This window comes from Rousettus aegyptiacus, unplaced genomic scaffold (genome assembly GCF_014176215.1).
Source record: "Rousettus aegyptiacus isolate mRouAeg1 unplaced genomic scaffold, mRouAeg1.p scaffold_m13_p_9, whole genome shotgun sequence".
NCBI classification, from domain to species: Eukaryota; Metazoa; Chordata; class Mammalia; order Chiroptera; family Pteropodidae; genus Rousettus; species Rousettus aegyptiacus.
The window spans coordinates 73,339,806-73,361,537 of record NW_023416312.1 but is presented as its reverse complement, the minus strand read 5'-3'; the positions used below and the strand labels follow the sequence as shown (position 1 = coordinate 73,361,537).

Below are 21,732 nucleotides of genomic sequence, written 5' to 3'. Positions count from 1 at the left end.
AGTATATTTCCCCCTCTCAATTTGATTGAAGTCCAGCAAATGCTAGCACCTTCAAAATCCAAATCTGTGTTTTGCTTTTTTTGTATAAAAATGTTCCCTTTTGTCCTCCAAGGTTTCCTGAGGATACGATGACGGTCACAGTGGTATATGATAACTCTGAGGCAACAGAGCTCTGTGCAGCTCAGCATCTTTACCTCAAGCCCATAGCAAAATTGATGATCAGTGTATTGCTCCCAGAGAGTATAGAACCTTTGAGACCTTTTTCGAACTGGGAAGTTCTTGACCAGCTGAAAAGCCTGATTTGTCCTGATCAGTTCACCACAGTTCGCCTCTCCAAGAGTACAAAGGACTTCATCCGATTTGAGGGGGAGGCTGAAACGCGGAATTTGATTCAGATCCTGAAGGCAAAATTACATGGGAAGATCATCAAGCTAAATGGTTTGAAAACAGACTTAAAAGTAGTGGCTACAGATGCCCAGGGAGAGTGGGAGCACTTCCCCAAGGAACAGGAGGCCCCATTTAGTGATGGGGCTGATGAGCAGGACCAGGATAAGAAACTGGATTCTATATATTTTGAAGGCTTGCCCTGCAAGTGGTTTGCACCTAAAGGTTCCAGTGGGGAGAAGCCATGTGAAGAGATCCTTCGGGTGGTGTTCGAAAGTTTTGGGAAGATCAAGAATGTGGATATCCCTATGCTTGACCCCTACAGAGAGGCGAAGACTGGTGGGAGCTTTGGGGGTTTTAGCTTCGGCTTGCAGACGTTCGAGGCCTTTGTACAGTACCAGGAGTCAACTGACTTCATAAAAGCCATGGAGTCCCTTCGAGGGATGAAGCTGATGCTTAAAGGTGATGATGGGAAAGCTTTGGCATGTAACATTAAGGTAAGAAGTAGCCAGAGTTTCTTTTATTTCCCACTGTTCAGGTGGTTCTAAGTAAAAGCTAGAAGGAAGCATCGAGAATAAATTTCCGTAGACCTCACTAGGCTCCAATCAACAACTAATGTGAAGATTTGTGTTGTCATTAGTAAATGGATGTTTAAGAAGAAAAATAATCCTGAATTGAACATTCTTATGATATCAGGGATTCTTCCAGTTGCAGTTTTAAAGCAATGGTTGTTATGATCTGGGGCTCTGCCCCAACTTGAGGGTGTTAAAGGATGTTTTCATGGCCCTAATAGAAATATCTCATGCGCTTATTCTACTTGACAAGTTGCTGAGAGAGAGGAATACATGCAGTTTGAAATCCTAAGTAGAACAGTTTACTGCCTCTTTATTATTGGGATCACAATTTATATTTTTAGGATGTCTATCAGTTAAATCGTTAAACTATAATTGCAACAAACTTGGATTCTTTCCTTTCAAAATCGGCCTGTCTATCCAGTCATGCCACTTCATTGATGTCTGAATGCTTAGTCATCTCCTTTTTGAAGTCTTAATCCAGCAGAAGAAAAGATATTGCTAAACCTTCCTTTTTCTCTAAATCAGTCTTTAGCATAAATTTGGAGTTTCACCCTAAGTAGCTTCCTGTATACGAGTGTGTGTATTAGGTGTGAAGCTACTTATATTAAAATGTACATTTTTAAAAAAGTTATGAGCTATCGAGTCAGACAAAAGATATAACAAATACTATAATAACCACCCATATACCATTTCCTAGCTTGTATAAGCTTCCCATAAGAGCCTATGCATGTTATGGCATTGTGATGTAACCTATGTCTATAAAGTGAGCTCCTTAAGGTTCTGCCAAAGAAAATTCTCAAGCTCACAGAACTGTTTGAAAGGTTATTAAGAAGCAGTGGGGCAGTATGGGTATGGGGATGCAGAGAGAACATTTTTAATTCATTTGGTTTCTAATTGCTATGTCTATATTAATTTTAGCTCTCTGGGCTGGAACACATCCAGCCAGCTGGCAAGCTTTTCTAATGAAACTTTGAATTGTTTGGGGACAGGTTATGTTTGATACAACCAAACACTTCAGTGAAGAAGCTATAAGTAGGAGAAATCAAGAAAGACTAAAGTTACAAGAGCTAGAAGAAGAAAGGAAAAAAGAAAAGAAGAGAGAAGAGAAAGAGGCTGAAAGGTAAAGATTCAACTTTAACAAAGAGGTGTTTTACTTTTGATTTATGGATTTACCCTTTTGGGTGAATGGCTAGACTTGAGAGATAACATTGAGGTGGGAAGGGGGACAGGGATTGGTTCAGATTGAAAAACTCCATGGAAACCTGCAGCCTTTCAACTGTGCTGTTACAAAGCCAAAATGACAAAGCAATTGGACACAAGAGACTTCAAAAGAAAGTGTCCTTGTCAGGGAGAACAATTAATGAAAAATAACGGGACTAGCCAGATTAGGCTGTCTGAGAAGAAATGATTTTTTAAAAAAGGACCAGGAATTTTTATAGTGAAAATTCTAGCCTATCACATTAAATTATTTTCTACCCATTTACCTAAAATTTACCAAATTTTACCTAGCCTGCCAATCTAATATACATAAAAAAAATTCCTTTTTAGGTCTAGGAAAGGTTTTCTTCCATAGAATGGTCAATATTTAAACTAATCTATAGGCACGAAGCCATAGATTTGTTGAGACTATTTTTCTCATTGGCCTAAGTTATTTTTGTGAATTTAAGGAGTGTCCATGTTTATTTCTTTAGGCTTATCATTGTTTTACTAGTTTAGAAGCTTGAGATTGGAAAGCGCTTTTGGATTGTCAAAGGTTTTTCAAGAAGGCACAAATGGGTCAAAACTACAGGGCTCTAAAAGCAAGTTTTACCTCCTGGCTCCTCCCCTTACGAGTTTATTCTTCCAGTCTTTCATGTAAATTATAGCCATTTGAAAAGGAGATGAAGAGTATGCTCCTGTGTACTTCTTACTTTTTGGGCCAGCAAGGTGATAGGAGTTTTCTGAGGTCATGTCTGTGAAACTTGGCCAGAAGTTGAGCCCAGTCAATGTAACTGTGCCTGCCCTCAAATTTCTAGACTGAACATGCAGTTTAGATAATCCTCCAGCTTTTGGCTATGCCCTCACTCAGGTAATTATCCTTTTTTCCCCTTCCGCATGCTTCCGTAAGGGCCTAACCAAAGTTTAAATTTTCAGAAAGCAGCAATAAAAAATATATATATATTCTTCTAAGCTAGTATGTTTTTATGATAGTGTATGTTTTGTTAATACGTACCAAGGACCAGTTCCCACCCTTGAGTGCCTTGACTTACCTTTATTTGCCTGTGTGAAATCAGCTCATGGATCATTTTGATCTCAAGAAAAATGAAATCATCACTGTAAAAGCTGGCCCAGTAATCCTTGCTTATGATTTGAGAAAGTGGCAGCTAGAGGCCTCTCCTTTGAATTCTGTAGTCTTTTTCTTATACTCTCTGTATAAGATCTCCTGTGCATACTTCTAACTGACAAACTCAATTATGAGTCTTTCGCCTTTGATGGGTGCCTCACAGTGTCTTATCATCAGGGTCTCTGTCAGGCTTTGGGGTTAGCAGTGAGAGATTCCTGGAAACCTAAATGAACTGTTGTTTGTCCATGTCACCCCCACCCCACCCTGGGCAGTGGGGAAGGAGTGGGGAGGAGAGAAAATGCCTAATAAATACCTTCTGAAAGGTTGACCTTTAATCATTGTCCAGAAAAAGAAAAGAGGAGGAGAGGAAAGCCCAGGCAAAGAGGAAGAAGGCCAGGGTCAGGAGGAGAGCACTGAAGGAAAGGGACAGACACCGGCAAAGGAAACGGGACAGAGCCAAAGCTGAGGCACCTCAAGAGCCCGACTTTTCGGAGGAGTTGGAGGAAAGAAAGTACCTGCTGGCTCAGAGGCAGGTGGAGGCCTTTCGGTTGCTTCGGGCGCTCCTCAGGAAAATTGCAGTAAGGCTCTTTCCCATTTGTTCTTTCCTTGGTTTTGGTAGGTACTGACCTTTTTGAGACATAACCATCACATTTAATGGTCAATATTTAAAACTGACTCCATAGAAGACACATTGCATTCATTAGGGTTTATTTTCAATAGGCTGATTTCTAATAACCCCAGTTGTGGGTTCGCAAAAGGGGTACCCAAATTCTCTCAAGGAGTCGTGTCTCTCCCTTGCTTTCTGTGTTGCTAAACTTCAGGACAGTTTTACTGGGGCAGTGTAGCTAGTGCATCTTCTTTCCTAAATTCCTAATGGGTGTAACAGAAAATGCCAGGGGAAAGGAATGGATGACATGGGTGTTAGTTTTGTAGTCTTCCATTAACTTTACTTATCCATTTGTCTGCAACAGGTTTGAATGAGAAGGGAGAGCCTTGAACAGAGAACTTTGTGTAGCAAACTCCTGTTAGTCTAGTCTTAAAGTATTTGCTAAAGAATTTCTCGTATTGTAGAGCAATTGTTTGTTTGGAAAGTTCCAATTTTGGAAGGTTGTTTTTTTTTTTTCCCCCACTTACTGACCTCCTCAAGATAATCAGACTCAGCACATGTCCCAGAGTAAAGGCCAGAAAGGATCCTGGACTACTCATTTAAAAATTCACATTTAGTGTTTTTTTGAAATATTGTACAAAGAATAAATGACATTAGTATTAGATAGAGTTGACTAAATGTTTATTTGTAGTCTCAGTCTTTTTCTAATTACTATGGATAAACAAGCACAGTGAAATCAGGATCAGAAAAATATTACAAATCCATTTATAATAAGATTAGCTGAATCTATTTTTAGTTTACCTTAAAGACCACCAAATGTGACTCCTTTTAAATAATTTATCTCTTTAAATGTGTGCGATGCCTAACTCTTGGCCCCATTGATACCTTATGCTGATTATACAGTCCCACATTCTAATCGCAGGAAGTGGATATGCACTATATCCTGATTTGTGCCAGATGTCAGTGGGAATACAGTACAAACTCTTCTAGCAAGCAGGGTGGGACCGTGGGAAGCACCTTTCACCTTCCCTGTGGTTGTGCAGAGCAGATTGCACCACAGATAAAACAGTTGTCATGACTACATTTTCTACTTGCTGTGTTGCTTCTGACTGAGGGTGGGCAGAGACACCCTTACCTGAAAGCTATAGGAAGAAGCTGGAATGAAAAACAGAAATACAGGTTATCTTTTAAGCCAGGTGACTCCTTTGTAGACACACATTTCATCTACCAGTTTTTTCTTATTCTAGGATTTTCTGGGAGGGCTATAGAGCATTTTTTAATTTCTCTTCATATCCCCAGTTTGAACAAATGAAAAAAAGGTCATATGCTTTGAAGGTATGTAAACTGTGGTGCCTTCTAACATAAGGATGGGCACAGACCTAATAAAAACTCATATTAGACTGAGGCATTTAATTTTATGCCTTCTGTGTCCTCAGTGCAATATTGTTCCTTATTTGGATCTATCCTAGGCTTTATTAGAAACCTCTTCACAACAATGTCAGAAATCCCAATATTCTTTGGATATTTTAATCTGTCTAGTTTTTCATGTGAGATTTTTAATCCTTTTCTTTGAAGGAATCCATACAGTCTGACCTACAGGAATTAGCTGTTGCAGGCCCTGAAGCTAATCGTGGTCTGGGGAACACACTGGAAATTCTAAAGAAAGAAGAATTAAATACCCAATATCTTCAAAATCAGGAGGAAATACCAAAATATCAGGTTGTCAATTCAGACAATAAACGAAAACAAAGAATGAAAAAAAGAACTAGGGCTCACTTAGGCAACTCTTCTTACTACCATCAGAAAAAACAAAAAAGATATTCAGCTAGAAATGAGATAAATGAAAAATTATTAACTGATGGATACAATCACAGTTTTCTGTCTGACAAGGATTCCTTGCAAATTACATTAATTCAAAGTCAATTTCTTGAGAAAGAAGATCACTTCACTTATAATAAATCCAGTTCTTCCAGATTATCTGAGAGAGGCCATGGCAGGAAACAGAAGATCTATGAAACAGATGAATTTATTGATTATCTATTAAACTATTATTATCAGATTCCAAACTATACCTCTGTCTGCTTAGAACCAAGTCACACGATAAGCACATGTCAGTGGCAGAAGTCTGTCTATGCCCGGGGAAATGGATTTCAAATCCATTTGAGAAAGCATAAGCATCCCTCAACCAGGTTGAACCAAATGCAAAACCTAGAAAGGAGAGAACAGGCTCAAGAAGATGAGTACGGGGCAAAGATTTATACTCAGCGTCCTGCACATAAACCACAAAAGAGAGGAAAAGTGGATTATACCAAAGAATGTACTAAGAAGTTTAAAAATCATTGCAAGGATACAGCCAGTGAAGCTGTTGATCAGCTGACCACAACTTATGGAAAGAGCTATCTGTTGGAAAAGACCCATGCTTACCAGGTCAATGATTCCGCATGCACAGGTCAAAATCAAGTTTCCTCACCCAACAAGAGAGCAGATTTAGATTTAGAGTTGACAGATTTCTTAGAGGAAATTAGTAGTGATTCTGAATGCTTCAGTGAAACCCTTAGTGTAAACCAAGAGGAGGAACAGAAATCTGTGGCCACATATGATCGCTCCCCAGAAAAAATATCTCTTGATGCTGATGAAATTATCACTTGCAATCAAGAAGTTACATCGAGTCAGCAGACCTTGTATTCAAAGTGGAAACATGATGGGGAGAAGAAATACTCTAAATACCAGCTTAGGAAACCAAGCAAGAGGTCCAAATACGAACTGAGATGTTCAGGGCTTGAGGGTGAAAACACTTCCATGAGAAACAAGAGTGACAACAAAAAGAGGAAAACACTAGCCTCCAAATATTTCGATGAAGGCTACTACCACGAATCCAGTTGCAGTGACCTATTAGACCACATCACAAGAAAGAGGAGGAAGTTTAATGATAATATATTTGACCAGAAAGTGAACTATAGGCCCTCTTGTGTGCCAATAACATCATCAAAATATACTAATGCTTTCTATTTGGGGTATTTTCCCCAAAGAAGAGAGACTCTGTGGAAGTCAGAATATAACCAGGATGCAAGAAGATTTAAAAGACATGACAATTCTACAGATTTCATGTTGACTTCAGATAATTATTATATCAGACATAATAGTCAAGGGCACATTAACTATAGAAACTATTTAAGAAACAACTATACGAGTTCTTTATATTTTCAAATGTTTTGAAGATCTCTTAGATCAGGAACACCCTTATTCACAATGAACAATTTACAAGAACATTTAAAACCAAATAGAGCTATGTAGTGACAAGAAAGAGAGGAACATTTAAAAGCTTGAGCAAGGTCAAATGAAAAACTTTGCTTCTCTTGCCAAAGTATAAAGCATAAGTCAAAATAACTGCAGGTGTGTTGGCAAGCTTTGGAAATACAAAATATCTGGTTTCTAAAGCTTGGTAAAACAATGTGCTTGCAAAACTTCCTGATCCAAGAACAGATGTTTCTACAGTTCAACTGCAGCTTTAATTTGGAAACTGCAAAGGAGCAAATTAACATTGACAGGTATTGAGATAACGCTCTTTGGCCCTTTAGCTATCATGAGTTCATCATTTAGTATCATTTATCTTCAAAGAAGACAACAGAAATGAATAAGGATCTTTTTACATGTTCTTTGATTTGGTCAAACAGCATGTACAATAAACTTTCCTGACTTTCATCTAGAAATAACTATAGCTAAAAGAAGAGAGGCAACACCTAGAATATATAATAGACTTCTTCATCACATTTGAAGGTTTCATGAGCACCCATCAGAAGGAAATTAATCTCATTTATGTGTTCATAGTACTCAAATAGTTGTCCTTTTAGAAACAGTCTTGAAAGAAGAATAATCTAAAAGGGGCTCAGATTGTCCTTTGAGACTTATATGGACAGTCGACCATTAGCAGAATTATTTTTGAAGAACCCCGTGTCATTCCGGCCTAGAAAAGCAACAGGATTGAAATGATACATCCAGTGAGATCTGCAAAAGGAAATCTTGAAAGAACCTGGGCTACCAATAATGGAACTTGGGAAGAGAGAACATGACAGTGTTCCATTCAGGTTATGTAATCCTTTCACTCAGGGTTTGGTGACATCAGGTTTTGAAAAGCCACTAAATATCCCCAAACTGACTTTTATTAAACAGTAACAAGTGCCTCCTCAATCCTCAATAATGCTACGGAGTTAGGAAGAGTCAAGGGCAACACACATATTTTTCTAACTAGGGAAAGTCGTATGTATGCAGGATTTGTAAACTCTTGACAAAAGCAATTTATCTTTTTACCTACTGGTTTTGGACTTCTTGAATATGTTTTTAAATCGAGATATTTTATAGATTTGTAAAGGCTTACATCTTAATGCAGTGTATCTTCCATTGAAAGCTTGGCTGATTCATTCTGCCTTATACTGGATTTAGGTCTGATTCATTCTGCCTTATATTGGATTTAGAGCCTCAGGGGCAATAGATGACCTTTTTTTCCCCCAAGAAAGCTATACTTGACTTGGCAATTGAAGATGTCAATGAGATTAGACTACCTGCAGCAGGAAAAGATGATTTTAATCCACAAGATTAGTGGAAGACAACATTTTCATATGGCATGATTCATTACTGATAGAGTCCTAACTTGATGATAGAAAAGTACCAGCTGGTAGAGCCAAGGTAGGATTGCCAGTGTAGTCACCCAGAATGACAAGGCACGATGTGTGCTTATAACCAACCTCTCGAGCAGCCTGATAGCTGAAGGAACTATAAAATCTATCTAAAGTGAGAGCTACACATTGTTTCATTGATCTCTTCTAATTACACTTAATAGAAGTATGCTAGCACATGCAAAAGTTGAGAAATGAATGTAACATAGCAGAATATATTTATTATTGTTAACATAAAAATCAACAGATGATTTGTTGGCTCTCTTGTCTTCAGTTCCACTTTCAAGCCAGTGACTATGCCATCAAAACTAGGTTTGGCTTGTTAAATCTGAAAAATCGCTCATGGGGCAAGTGCCTTTTTTCCTCTAGGACTAGCAATTATTATTAATGTTCAAAGTACTGTTGTCCAGAGAGGTCTTTTAAACAACTAACAGCTTGTATTCATCAGACAACTTTCAGCAACTAGGTATTATTCTCTAGTGAGACCCTGCCTCCTTATTTTTTCATATTTCATGTCATTCAAACAAAGAATGTTATGGGTTTGTAATGGAAAGCAGCTATGCTTGTTTTGAAAAAAAATCTCAATTTTTTCTGTTATTTGATAATTTTTCTTTGTGGAGATTTTAGGCATGGAAACAATTTGCTGCTCAGTAACCAGACATAAAAAATTAAATTGCCAAAAACAGCATGTGCTTTTTTTGTGTGTGTGTAATAGAACTGGTGCTAAGTCACAGCTATCTATATATTTTTTCTTTGTTTTTTTTTGTTGTTGTTTGCTAACTAAATACCATTGTAGAAGAATGCCAACCTAGAAGAAAGTAAAAATACTGGTTTTATGTTTACTTTCTATACAACCATGGATTTTTATGTCTTGTGGTAACACATTCTAGATTTGAGTAAACCTTTTTTTGTGTGTAGGACATAAAGGAGGAAGTGAACAATTTATCCTGTACTGTTCAACTGAATGGCTTAATAAGGAATAAAATAGAACTGAAAATATTGTCATCACTTTCTATTAATTAACATTGTTATTCTGTTTTGCTGTTATTTAAGTGGGGCAAAACTTTTTTTTTATCTGTCTTCTGTGTCCTATTATCTAAGGGTCTGAACTTTAAACTTTGTCTTTTTAAATAGGTGTTTTCATCTTTTTCCTTGTATGTGCTTCTGATTGTTTTAAAAAGCTCAAAATTTGTCAATGTGCTTTTGTTCAATTTGTTTGAATTTCTCAGGTAGAAAGCCATGTAAACTGGTCATTTTGAAAATAAGAACCAAATAAATGTATTTTTACTTGTTGAAAGACTTTTAAAATGATAAATAAATGCTGACGATTCCACAATGGCAGAGGGTGGGGGAAGTTTCTACCTGTAGTATGTTGCCTTGCACTAATGTTGCTGATACTTTTTCTCATTTATGCTAGAGAAATAATACATATTTAATTTTCCAATAGATTAAAAATAAAGTTATTATAGTGAATAGAGCCTTGGTTATGCAACTTTTCCCTTTATGATGCTAGTTTATGAGAATAGACTGTCAGAAATCATGAAACCAATTTTTATTTTGATTTTGGATAAATGGAAATTGTGATATTGGGACTTAGGACTCTCCTTCTTTAGGCCAAGATTTTATCAGTGCTATGGAAAGGTAGCCAGCCAATAAATACCAGGGAATCTCTTCTCTTCAGCCCTTGGTGGAAGTGTTAAAGTTTTACAGTGTCCCAAAACAAATGTGTGTGTGGGATAGGGAGTCTAGTCAGAGAAACTAGGGGCCTCAGTAGTCAGTCTTTGACCATTCATGAGTTAACTGTATTTTCACAAGAAGTGAACACAAGCTGCCTCTAAAGTATTATTTATGTAACAAAGGCAGACTGTACCTTAGATTCCAGTCTGGGCACTTGAGAGCTTAAAAGGTCCTTGTTGGGCTCAGAGTTCTTTCTGAAACAACAAGGGCTATATGGATGCTTTTTCTGGATCTCAAGATTTGCATAGGTTTGACCCTCTTTAGGTAAGGTGAATGTGACATTACGTAGAGAAGCCACAGATTTGGAGAGATACTGAAAACACTGAAATGCTGCTTAGGACCCAGAAATGCTAGTACTGAAGATAGTGTCTCTGCAGGGCTTGTATGAAAGCAAATCAGGAACAAACTTGTTCATCTGACACCTCCCCCACTGGTCCAAGGTGGTTAGAACAACCCCTCCCACATCTTGAATGGTATCTTTTACATAATAAAGTGGTTTACAAATATGTGAGCTGGACTTGTTAAGTTTTTAGATCAAAGTCCTGCCTTATAGTAATATCCTGTTACATATAATCAACACTGTTGATTTAGTTCTGAATAGAGGAAAATCAGGCTATTTGGGTTTGAAGCTTAACCAGGCTCTGGACATTTTCCTCTTGGCATCAGACAAACCTGTTTAACTTTGTAAAAGGAGTAGCCTGATCTTCACAAGCAGACATAACAGGCTTCTTGGTGCAAGACAGGCAACTTGAATATTGAATGAAACCTAGTTGGGGAAAAGGGCACATTTAAAACCAACAAAACCAGGCAATATGGTTTAATAACAAAATGTGCAAAGCTGCTCTTCTTTGGTTCAGGGAGTACATCTCGTAAGAAAACTGCCATTAAAAGGGCAGAATGCCATTCAGAGTTATCCATGTTCATATGGCTGGCTATATGCAAATTTGATATCCTCCTCCTGACATGAAGTGAATTAACTTTGCTGCTCTAAGGAGTCTTGAACACTTTCCTAATCAGATACATTAAAAACAATGACAACAAAAACAAAAAACTGTCTGCCTTGGCACTTAACAAAGCCTTCTGTAAAATTAACCCTTAATATCCTTGCTGTGTATAGACCTCAAAGTCAGAAGTCTGATTTTGAGTTTAGAAAGTTCTGATTTAAAGAGGCAGAATTTGAAATGTCACAAAAAATTAATTCAATTCACATTTTCTTAGCAGGACAGGCTGGCATTTGGTTTGTGGTGTGAGGCCTCTATGAAGTTTTGCCCCTTGTTTGTTTTGGAATACAAAAATAAATCACTCAAAAGTGAAACTCAGTGTTAAGATAAAATAAGTCATTGAATCTGGTTCTTTATATTAAGGTTTTAAAAGAATAAGACAACCCGCTGCACTATACTGGGTAAAACCAGTTTATTAACTGACCAAAGCACTTCATTTTGTTTTCTGATTTGAGGTAAACCATTAGACACAGTTCACAAGAAAATACAATGAAGATACTATTCAACTACAATCACAAGTTTGAAACCTCACTAGTTGTTCAGGTAATACTTGTACGAATTCATACAACTGTACAGTCTACTTAAGCTAAGTTTATTTTTAACCAATAGACCAATATCAAAGACCTAGACAATTACTACTTGAGTGGCTATAGTTTTGTGATAACAGAAGAGTAACTGTTACCTTATGAATATACTTCAAAACCCACTTGGCTAGTGATGTCTACTGTTTCCTCATTCTTCAGGGGTATGTGTGAAGGTTCTTAGGAGAGAAAACACCTGTTCTACACGCCCCTCATGTTAAATCTGTAAAATAACCATTGCCCCACCATGAAGATGGGATTTGGGAAAATAGTCCTACAATCTTCTTCATGTATTTAGGTTTTTAGGCAAGCCAGCTGATTTTTCCCAAAGCTTTCTTCTGAAGGTTCAGATTGTTTTAATTTTTCACTGTAGATTACTGTTAGGGTGTTTGAATATCTGAAGGATGACAATGATGCCATCTAGAAACATCTAATGCATTTCTTTAGCTCAGCCCAGCTTTGAGATTTCATTTTGTGACTGGACAGCTCTCTATAATTAATGCTAAAGCCTTTGGGACACTGCAGATTTGCTTTAGAGGTAGATAAAACAGAAATCATGCAGCTAAGTCAATTGAGAAATAAGAGATTTACTGTCTTTCGAGAACATCATGACTAAAAGTTGATTCTTTGTTCTTGGTGTTTGAAGGACTTTGCACATTTTACATTTTTACCTGTTTGGAGGAAATACCAAAGTCTGACCTGTCTCTCAGGAAAAACAAATTTAAATTCAGCTTGTATTAGCAACAATAGAAGAAAAACGGTACTAACATTTGTATTACAGCACTGCAGTTCACCTTCTGTATTGGTGACACACAAACATATCATGCATTCTAAGACAGAAATTAATTTTATCAGTATCACTAGTGATGTTAATTTAAAAATTTACAGCAAGTTCAAAACTTTTCTAAATATTGAAATTACCACATTTTAAAGACAGACTGGAATGTTACAAATGATTCTGAAAATACAAAAATAGATATGCTTCCACTGAATGCTTTAATCATTTTTCCGAGCATTCTCATCTTTTGGTTCTTCCTCATCTGAGTATACAGTGGGCTCCTCCCCCTCCTTCAGCAGTTTGCCCACATGATGATACTTGACTGGAGGTAGAGAAGAAAACACAAATCGTCACTCTCATGGTTTATAGGCAATCGCTACCACATTTCATGTTATTTATTAGAGGACTACAGTCTACACAATCTGGGCTTCTTTAGGGTTTTGTTTAGAAGACAAACGTAAAACAAGTTGTGATGCCTGACAATGTGCAATGAGTTGTGTTTGCATGTAAAAAATGTTTAGAAGAGCAAGGGCTCATGAGTTAGAAGGGCTGCAGAATACTTCAGGGAAGGATATGCTTTGGAAAATGTGCATAAGGATTTGGGGAGGGAGGGATTTCCAGAAAATGAAAACACCACATACAAAAAAAAAAGCATGCAGGTGAGACCAAAGATATATGGGGAACAATAAAGAGACCAAATTAGCAGGAAGAGTGTAAGAGGAAGGTTGGCTAAGCAGTGTGGGAAAATATGAGGGATGTGGAAAGCCAGTCTGAGGAGTTTGAACTTATCCTATAGATGGCAAAGGGCATTAAAGGTTTATGACAAAGGAATGACATGATGAAATAGAGCTTTGGCAACAATGGTATCACTGTGGTATTGAGGGAAGATTACAATAAGGAGAGAACAGGAACAGGTGACCAGGAGGCCGGTGGGCAGACCACCATTTGAAGGAACAAGAGCCAGGAGTAGGGGGGTGTCTGTGGAAGTAGAAAGGGAAGAATATGAGATAATTTAAAGGAGCACTGGAAACATGAGTTAATGAAGTGAAGACTGGAGATTCTATGGACTGAAATGGGAACTCTGGAGAGGGAGCCACTCAAGAGGGGACCACAACAGATTTACTACAAGGACTGGAGAAGTGAAGTTAGCATTGGCAAGAAGCAGGTTCTTGAAATCCTTTGAGAAAGTTCAAATTGTGGGAATAGGAACCACAGAATAAGAAGGTACAGAGAGGAAATGAAGCAGTGGTTAGTAACAACCATTTATCATGTGGTTGATAGTGCAAGGGAAGAAATGATAATAGTCTAGTGGTTGGAGAAGATAGCAGGAAATGAAATTTTTCTCCGACATAAGGAAAAAGCTATACTTAGTTAAAGAAGTGGTAAAGGAGGCAGGAGAATGCTGGAGATGTTGGAGAAGACAGATTTTTAAGAGGATGAACAAGAATGCAAAAGACTTGGGAAAGGATGGACTCAGCAAACCGCCATCACAATGGCTGTATCACTGTGGCCAAGCTAATGCAGGGTTAATCATCTCAATGTCAGAGGCCAAGGGGACCAGGCCTCCTCTGAGTATGGGTAGCGGGGGGACCTGTACCTTTTACTCTACCCATGAAGGCAAACCCTAACAAATAGAGCTTTTTAAGTTATAAATTACAATTAATTGGTTTCATTTAGAAGAATCTACTGTTACAAAGGCATCTTGAGGATGCAAAAAATGAGGGACTACATTAGAAAGCTGAATTATGTTTTCCAAGTAAAAAGACTTGCCTCTAGACTTGAACATTATATTTAGTCTGCTTGGGCTCCAAATTCTAAAGGTAGAGCCATATCTGCCTAATTGTTAACCCAGAACTCTCTCTCTGAAGTCAGCATTAATTTCAAAGAAATTGGTGGGATTTATCCAAAAGAGCCAGTAATATTTAACTGATTACAGGGAACAGCAAATAGAAAACTACATTTTAAATGAAAAATCTTCAAATAAATCATCATGGTCTTTACTGTTCAAAGTAGGGGAAGATTATTCAAATTCTTAGCAATGAAATGTTGCTAAAGGGATAATTAAACACTTAGGTTTGACAAAAGCCAATTCCTCAGTGCTCAAAATTTGAACGTAACTTCATCCTTACTTCCCCCACCCCAAAGACCTCAGCCCATGGCAGAAGCCAGGAAACAAGTGTCTCCTTTTTTCTTTTTCTTTAAAAAAAATGCAGACACCATTGTTGCTGGGCAGATTATCAGCGTCATTTGTAGATGAGGCCTAGTTAAGCTCATTTAGATTCAAAGATAAACTGTTTGGTATAATATAAATTTCCCATTCTTCAACAGAAATGTGGGAGGCTTTTAAACAGAAAGTTCTACAAGTGAGGGCTTATGAAACCCCCTTCTGTAGCCACGATGGTTGCTCTCCTTTCCCCCCATACCAAGCATCAAATCCTAGTGTGGAATCTATGCAAACCTCTCAAACCCTAGTTTTCAGAGAATGAGCTAAAAATTAGTATGCGATCATAGCAAGTGACTCAGCACTGCTGCAATTACTTCAAGCCACAAACTTGATCTGTCCAAGATTCAGGAGCCTATCAAAGTGCTCCTAAGCTTCAGGCTGTTTAGTAATAACTATTGAACTGCCATGAATCCCATTACTGGTTGAAATTTGATCCAGGCACAAATAAAAAAAAAATGCTTACAAGTGAACTGAGAGTCCCAGTCACTCAGGGTCTCCTGCTGGGCAGGAGTGAGGTCAGAAAGGTCATCATACTCGTCCTTCAGAGCTTCCTTATCCAGGCAAAATGTGGCGAGGCCCCTGGATGCATCTCTTCCGGCAAAGACCCCATATGGCCCCTCTTTAAAAACAAAACAAAACCAAAGACCAATTCTTTATCAGACTATCCAAATTTGCTGTAGTTCATTCACAGAAAATAGCTTCCTTACCCATCAACACAGAAAGCAATTTTAGGATACCCAATTCCATTTGGAAACCGTAAGTGATGTTGATACTCTAATTATATAGTGGATACTAGACCTATTGTTACTGAACTTTTTAAAAAATCAAATTTTTATACATTATCATCTATTTCCAATGATTTTCAAATGGCTAATTAAAAGGCTGTAAATGATCATCTCTTGTGAGAGGAGGTTGCGGTGGTGGTGGTGGTAGGGACTGATGCAAGATAAAATGAGTCCATGGGTCAGAACTCAATAGCTTTAGGACATTGAACCCAAAGCCTAGCTGTTCTGGGCACCTGGACTACACCAGTGAAAGTTATGGTTTCTTAAGATAATAAACACTCAGATTTTAGTAAATGAGAACATTTCCAGTGTATTCTGATGTGTTTTAATGAGTTGAAAGTAGTTCATAGATATCTTTGGTTATGATTGTATTAAACAGTAACATGTGGCATCTGCAGGAGAAATCATTTTCTAAGAGTTATCAGTGGTTCAGAAATCTATCCACATGTTATGTAATCTTCACTGTCAATAAAGAGTAGAGATCAGCTCTGTCACTTTTTAGTGGACTTGAAGACAAAGAAGACTGAAAATCCTAAAACTTTCATGGAAAATAAAGTCTGAATCAATACTCCAATATAATTATATAAAACATTAGAATGCTATTATATAGTACATTGAACTTTTGTCTATGAGAGCAGTGAATCATTCTGTAGGTATTTAAAGTAGATGTTTAAACTTAAACATTGCGCAAATAAATGACAATAATCCAGTGTACTTTAACCAATGTGTTTTTCCAAAGGTTGATTCAGTAGCAACCCTGACATTAAAGTTTGTAGGTAACCACTATGCCAGAGTACAAGAATGGGTCAAGTTTCAATATGGCCTAGTCACTTGCAACCTCAATCCACCAGGATTTTTTTTATAACTTAGATAAAATTTATAATCTTTTAAATGCGAATAAGATTCCAAAGAAAAATGATGATTGTTAATCATCATTACATGCTATCATTTCCATTAGAGAAGGTAAAAAAAAAACTTCACATAGTTTTCACAAATGTAGACCTCTAATGGAAGTGGTAGCATCTAGTACCTGAAAATAGACCCAATTGTATTGGCTTGGACCTCACCATTTCAGAAATTATGGTTACAAAATACTTAAACAGTTTACGGGGAGCTTTAAAAGACTTTGGAGAAAATGAATATTTACTAGAATGTAAGCTCCATGAGAAGAGATGTTTGTTTTGTTATTGTTCACTGCCACAGTCCCAGCACCAACGAAAGTGCCAAGCATAGGTAGAATAGGCGCTCAAATGAATAATTCTTCTGTTTGTTTTTAAGTTAAGGATTACTTGTTTTATTTACTTATAGTAACAAAGGATATCACGATAGATTATTAAGCAAAAAAAAGCAAGTTTTTACATATGTGTACGAACCATTTTTTTAAATTAAATTTATTGGAGTGACATTGGCTAACAAATTATATAGGTTTCAAGTATACAATTCTATAGGACATCATCTGTATATTGCGTTGTGTTCACCACCTAAAGTCCCCTTCTGTCACCATATATTTGACCCCCTTTACCCTTTTCTACTTACCCCCCCACCCCCCACCTCTCTTTCTCTGGTAACCAATATCCTGTTGTTCATGTCTATGAGTTTTTGTTTGTCTTGTTTGTTCCTTCCAGTTTTATATGAATAATTCTTAGGAATCCTTTGTAACATGAAGTATCCTTTCCATGTCATGCCATATATTCATGGGCTCACAGGATGATAGTGCAGGGTAGAGACTTAGAGATCTCACAGTGGGCCATCTTTATCATTTTAGAGAGGGAAAACTAAGGCCCAGAGAGAATAATGCTTTGCACTGAGTCACACAGGTTGCTTTGCCTGACTCCTAGTTTTGTGCTCTGTGCACAGGCCTATATTCCTCTCAAGAACTTTGAAAACTACAATCATATGATGATGCCCTATGCATGCGTTTTGACAACTTTATGGTGTTACTCAGTAATAACAGGTATTTACATAATTATATTTATTAATAAGGCCTCTAGGTGTTGTGCTACAAGTGACAAATATAGGTGTGGTTTTCAAATTATTTTGACAGTTACATGTCTGCAGAAAGTAGGTCTTCTAAATGGTCCACAAGAAAACAATTGCTAAGTGGAAGAGTTCCTTAAGAATTTTAACACATCTGATTTTGATTAGTTGGACTGAGACAGTAAAATAAAGTGGGAGTGGGGAAGGCCAGATTTCTTCCTTCCATATTCTTCCCTCTCCAGAGCAGCAGGGACGAGCCATCAGTGTGGACACACTCCCTGATTTTAGAGGAGTCCATATTGGAGGAGCAACAATCTTTCCCTCCTCTGCAAATATTCTATATAGCGAGACTTTCCAAACCTGGTTGCATTGGCCTGGGGAAGCATGTTAAAATGCAGATTCCTGGTGATCTCCCCCACAGACTCTTCCGTTGTCTCGGTGATTAGGCCGGAATCTGTATTTTTCCTCATGCGCATCAGGTGATTCTGATCCAACCAGGCTTGAAAAGCCTTATCTCTAAGGCCCCTTCAAGCCTGCCCCCTGCGACAGCTCAGCAGTCGTCCGTCCACATCCATCCACCCCTCATTTCCCTTCTGGTTGGTTTTTCCTGAATCCCCACACCCAGCAGCCTTTGTTTCTCAGGGTCCTCCCACTTCTCCCTCCATTTAAATTTTTTTGGGGCTTCTAGTTTTCTCGCCGGATATAGACTAAAATACTGTATTATCTTCTCATATTGCTACATTCCCATTGTCCGCCACATCTAGCCTTTATTCCTCCCTCGAAGCTCCCTTTCCCCCACGGAACCTCCTTGTTCACCTTTCAGCTTTTCCCGTCTGCCCCACACAGTGCGCGCGCACATACCAAACACATGCCAGACACATACCTGACATATACCACATTCCAAGCGACGCGTGCGCGCGCACACACACGCCTGACAAGCCACACACACTGACTAAGCACACGGAGCGCACACTCACATCACTCACTCTCACATGATGTTTCTACCTGCTGCTAATCCCATCTCCCTTTTCTTCTCCCACACTGTCACATTCCACCATGGCTACTCCTGGAGTCATCTACCTTCGCGCGCGTCCTCTCCAAGGCTGGACCTCCCTCCTCCCACTCTCCCCCCGTGCCTCCCTCAAGACACCCACATTTCCCTTCTCCAGCCCAACACCACCCCCTCCTTCCAGGAACCCCCAAATCCGATACCTTTGAAACTCCTCTAACACTGTTCTGCTGTGCCCCCTACACCCTTTCCGGCCTCGAGATCTCACCCACCCAGGCTTGGCTTAAGTGCATCAGCCTCTGCACCCTCCGATCCCTGCGCTATCAGCGCGAGGTCGGGAATCTGCGTCCCCCACTGGCCCGCAGTCTTCTGGAGCGTCCCCTTGCCCCTCGCCTGCCGGGGGAGCCGCCCTGCCCCCACCGCCTGGCTCTCCGCCTGACCTCTCTCACTGGCTCATCGCCATTCGTCCCCCTGGGGGCGCCCCACTCCCCCCTCGCGCCTCCCGGATCCAGCCCTATGCCAGGGCCCCTTCTTTTGTCTCCGCGCCCCTGGGGCCTGCAGCCGTACCGGGCCCGTAGAACTTGCGGCCTTTTGTCACGTCAAACACCTTGCCGTTGATGGCCATGAGTATGCGCGGGTCCTGGACGCCGTCGAAGCGCCGCAGCTCCGCAGGGGTAAAGTCGCGCCGCTTAAGGCGGGGCAGCGGGGGCGGCTCGTCGTCGTCGCTGTCGCTGCTGGCCGCCGGCTGGTCCCCGCGCACAATCTTGTAGAGCAGGAAGATACAGAGGCCGAGCAGCAGCAGGTTGAGCGGCGACGTGAAAATCTCGTTCAGCAGCCCTCCCTCCAGCTCGCTCGGGTCGGCGCCCGTCGCCACCACATCCTCGGCGGCCATGATCAGAGGAGCAAAGGTTGGACAGGGATGAGGGAAGGCTCCGGAAATCAGCTTTCTCCTCCCTCTCTGCGATCTAGTGGCGCGTAGGGCTCGGTGGGCAAATACTAGTAGGGGAGGAGGCGGGACTGGGCGGGGCGAAGGCGGGCCCGAAATAGGCGGAGCCGCACAGCCCTGCCCCTCCCAAGCCCGCGGAAGCGCGCGGCCCCGCTGAGTTCGACCCCGCCCAGCTCAGCCTCCCGTTCTCTCCACTTCACTGTGGATGGTGGCTTCCTTCTCTCAGCCCTGTCCGTCCTCCCCAGCTGCGGAGAGAGCCTGGCCCACACCTGTTTCACCTGTGAGGCCCCAGACCCGGCCTGACGCAATACTCATGCCCTCTTCGGGCTTACAGAGACGCAGGGCGCAGCTCCCCGCACCCTATTTGCTCCTCACGCCCACACTCCCTCGGAGAGCCTTGGTCTGCTGGGATCTCTGTCTGAGGCCCTGTCCACCACCTGATGAGCGCCAAACACTGACTCCATTTTTCTTGTTTCAGGCTTCTCCCTCGCTTCCAACCCAAAGCCTCATCTTTATCCGGCCATATCCCGGGACCATGAGGCTTTCTTAGGAGACAGAAAACTCACTCCTCGAGCTCCTTTTCCTACCTTTGAGACCTAGCCTACCTATTCGCACTTTAGAAACCCCCATTCACTCTCCTGACGACCCTTCTCCAATACTCCCCCCAGATGCTGTGGGGCAGACACCCCCGGGATGGCTAAAGTCAGTACACAGGCGCCTGTCTGACAGCTCCCCCAATATCTACGGAAACGGATAGGATCGCCCGATTTACTCTGGGTTCTTTCTCAGAAAACTAAACCCTTTTGCAATCATTGATTTGTTCAGTCCCAGCACATCAGCAAGTAATGTTCTGTTGCGCTTTTTTTTTTCTTTGCTCAGAATAATGAGCAAAGTTTCTTTGGTAGCGTTCTTGTATTTGAAGTCTGTCGAGCTACCCTTGGCAGTCTTAGTAACCCTGTGCTGAAGCCCGGACGAAGGCGGGGGGTGGGGCGCCGGGAGGTGGGGGCGGGGCTTGGAAGAATCTAGGTTTGGTTCGTTCCTTTCCTAGGTATTTATTTCATCCGGCCTTTGATGTGCTAACCGTCTGCACAGGAGTAGGCCTTAAGGAGGAAGGATAGACAGTCTACATCCTTTAGAGTCTTAATCTGGCTGCTCTCTTGCGGCAGGGGGAGGGGAGTGGAAGAAAGAATGGCGGGCAAGGAGGGGGAATAATTAAAACCAGGCCATGCCCACATCTGCAGCCCAGAGCTGTACTTTTCCATCTGGAATTCTGTTCGCTTGCTTGTAATTTACTCTGCTTCTCAAACACGCAGGAGACTTGAGAGAATTGGCTCCTTACCTCAGAATTCTAAAAATTTCTGGCATAAACTGCTTCCATCCCTGGCGCCCCACCTCATTTTAAGCCATTTAAAAGTGCATGTGAGTGGAACAATCTTTAAATCGGCCTATGATCTAAATTTAAGATTAGCTGAAATGGGCCTTTCAGATCTTTTGTCAAACTTCTCTAATTTACTCAAGGCTCAAACTTGGCTGTACTTAGAATCTAATTATTATTAATTTTTTAAAAAACCATATGACCAAGACATTTTTACAAACCAACAAACTTGTAAAAAATATTTTAATTTGCAACCAATATGACAAACGAAGTGTTGAAATCTTTTAACAGCTCATTTTAATTGATAAGAAAATCTGGAAGACTTTAGTCAAATGGACAAAAATAGAAATAAGTAGTTCATAGAAGAGGGGATACCACTGGAGAATAAATTAGCATTTGACAAATGTTCAGGCTCGCTAGCAATGAAAAACGGAGATACCACTGTCACCAACCATTTTTCTATAAGATAGAAGAAAAAAAAAAGAATGCTATGCATGGAATAGCATTTGATTAGACTCTTTTCACACTGTTGAGGGGAGTAAAAATTGGTGTAACTTTTTATTATCCATAAAAATATTTTCTATCCATAATCCCACTTCTAGAAGTCTACTCTTTGATCCAGTAATTCCACTTCTAGTAATCCATTCCAAGAAAACACTTAGAAATGTGAAGATTTCATTAGTGAGATGCTCATCAGAGAATCGTTTTAAATATGACTTGAATTGTGATGAAACTGTAAAATGGTGTATGATACAGC

The 21,732-nt window shown here is 40.0% G+C and overlaps 2 protein-coding genes across 3 annotated transcripts in view; one reads left to right on the top strand and one right to left on the bottom strand.

The window, feature by feature from the left end:
- LOC107506457 (A-kinase anchor protein 17B) overlaps positions 1 to 9,859 on the top strand; it is a 145,926-nt gene extending 136,067 nt beyond the window's left edge. For both annotated transcript variants that reach the window (XM_016137156.2, XM_016137151.2), the window contains 4 exons: positions 113 to 881; positions 1,949 to 2,079; positions 3,629 to 3,860; positions 5,465 to 9,859. In XM_016137156.2, coding sequence (XP_015992642.2) covers positions 113 to 881; positions 1,949 to 2,079; positions 3,629 to 3,860; positions 5,465 to 7,105 — 2,773 coding nt within the window. In that variant the 3' untranslated portion in view covers positions 7,106 to 9,859. The remainder of the gene's footprint in view (positions 1 to 112; positions 882 to 1,948; positions 2,080 to 3,628; positions 3,861 to 5,464) is intronic.
- A 1,834-nt stretch (positions 9,860 to 11,693) lies between these two features.
- PGRMC1 (progesterone receptor membrane component 1) lies at positions 11,694 to 19,641 on the bottom strand. Its single transcript, XM_016137216.2, has 3 exons — positions 19,222 to 19,641; positions 15,347 to 15,502; positions 11,694 to 12,981 (listed from the first exon to the last, which is right to left on the bottom strand). Exons 1-3 carry the CDS (start codon positions 19,544 to 19,546, stop codon positions 12,878 to 12,880), a joined length of 585 nt encoding a protein of 194 aa, XP_015992702.1. The 5' UTR covers positions 19,547 to 19,641; the 3' UTR covers positions 11,694 to 12,877.
- Between the last annotated feature and the right edge of the window lie 2,091 nt (positions 19,642 to 21,732).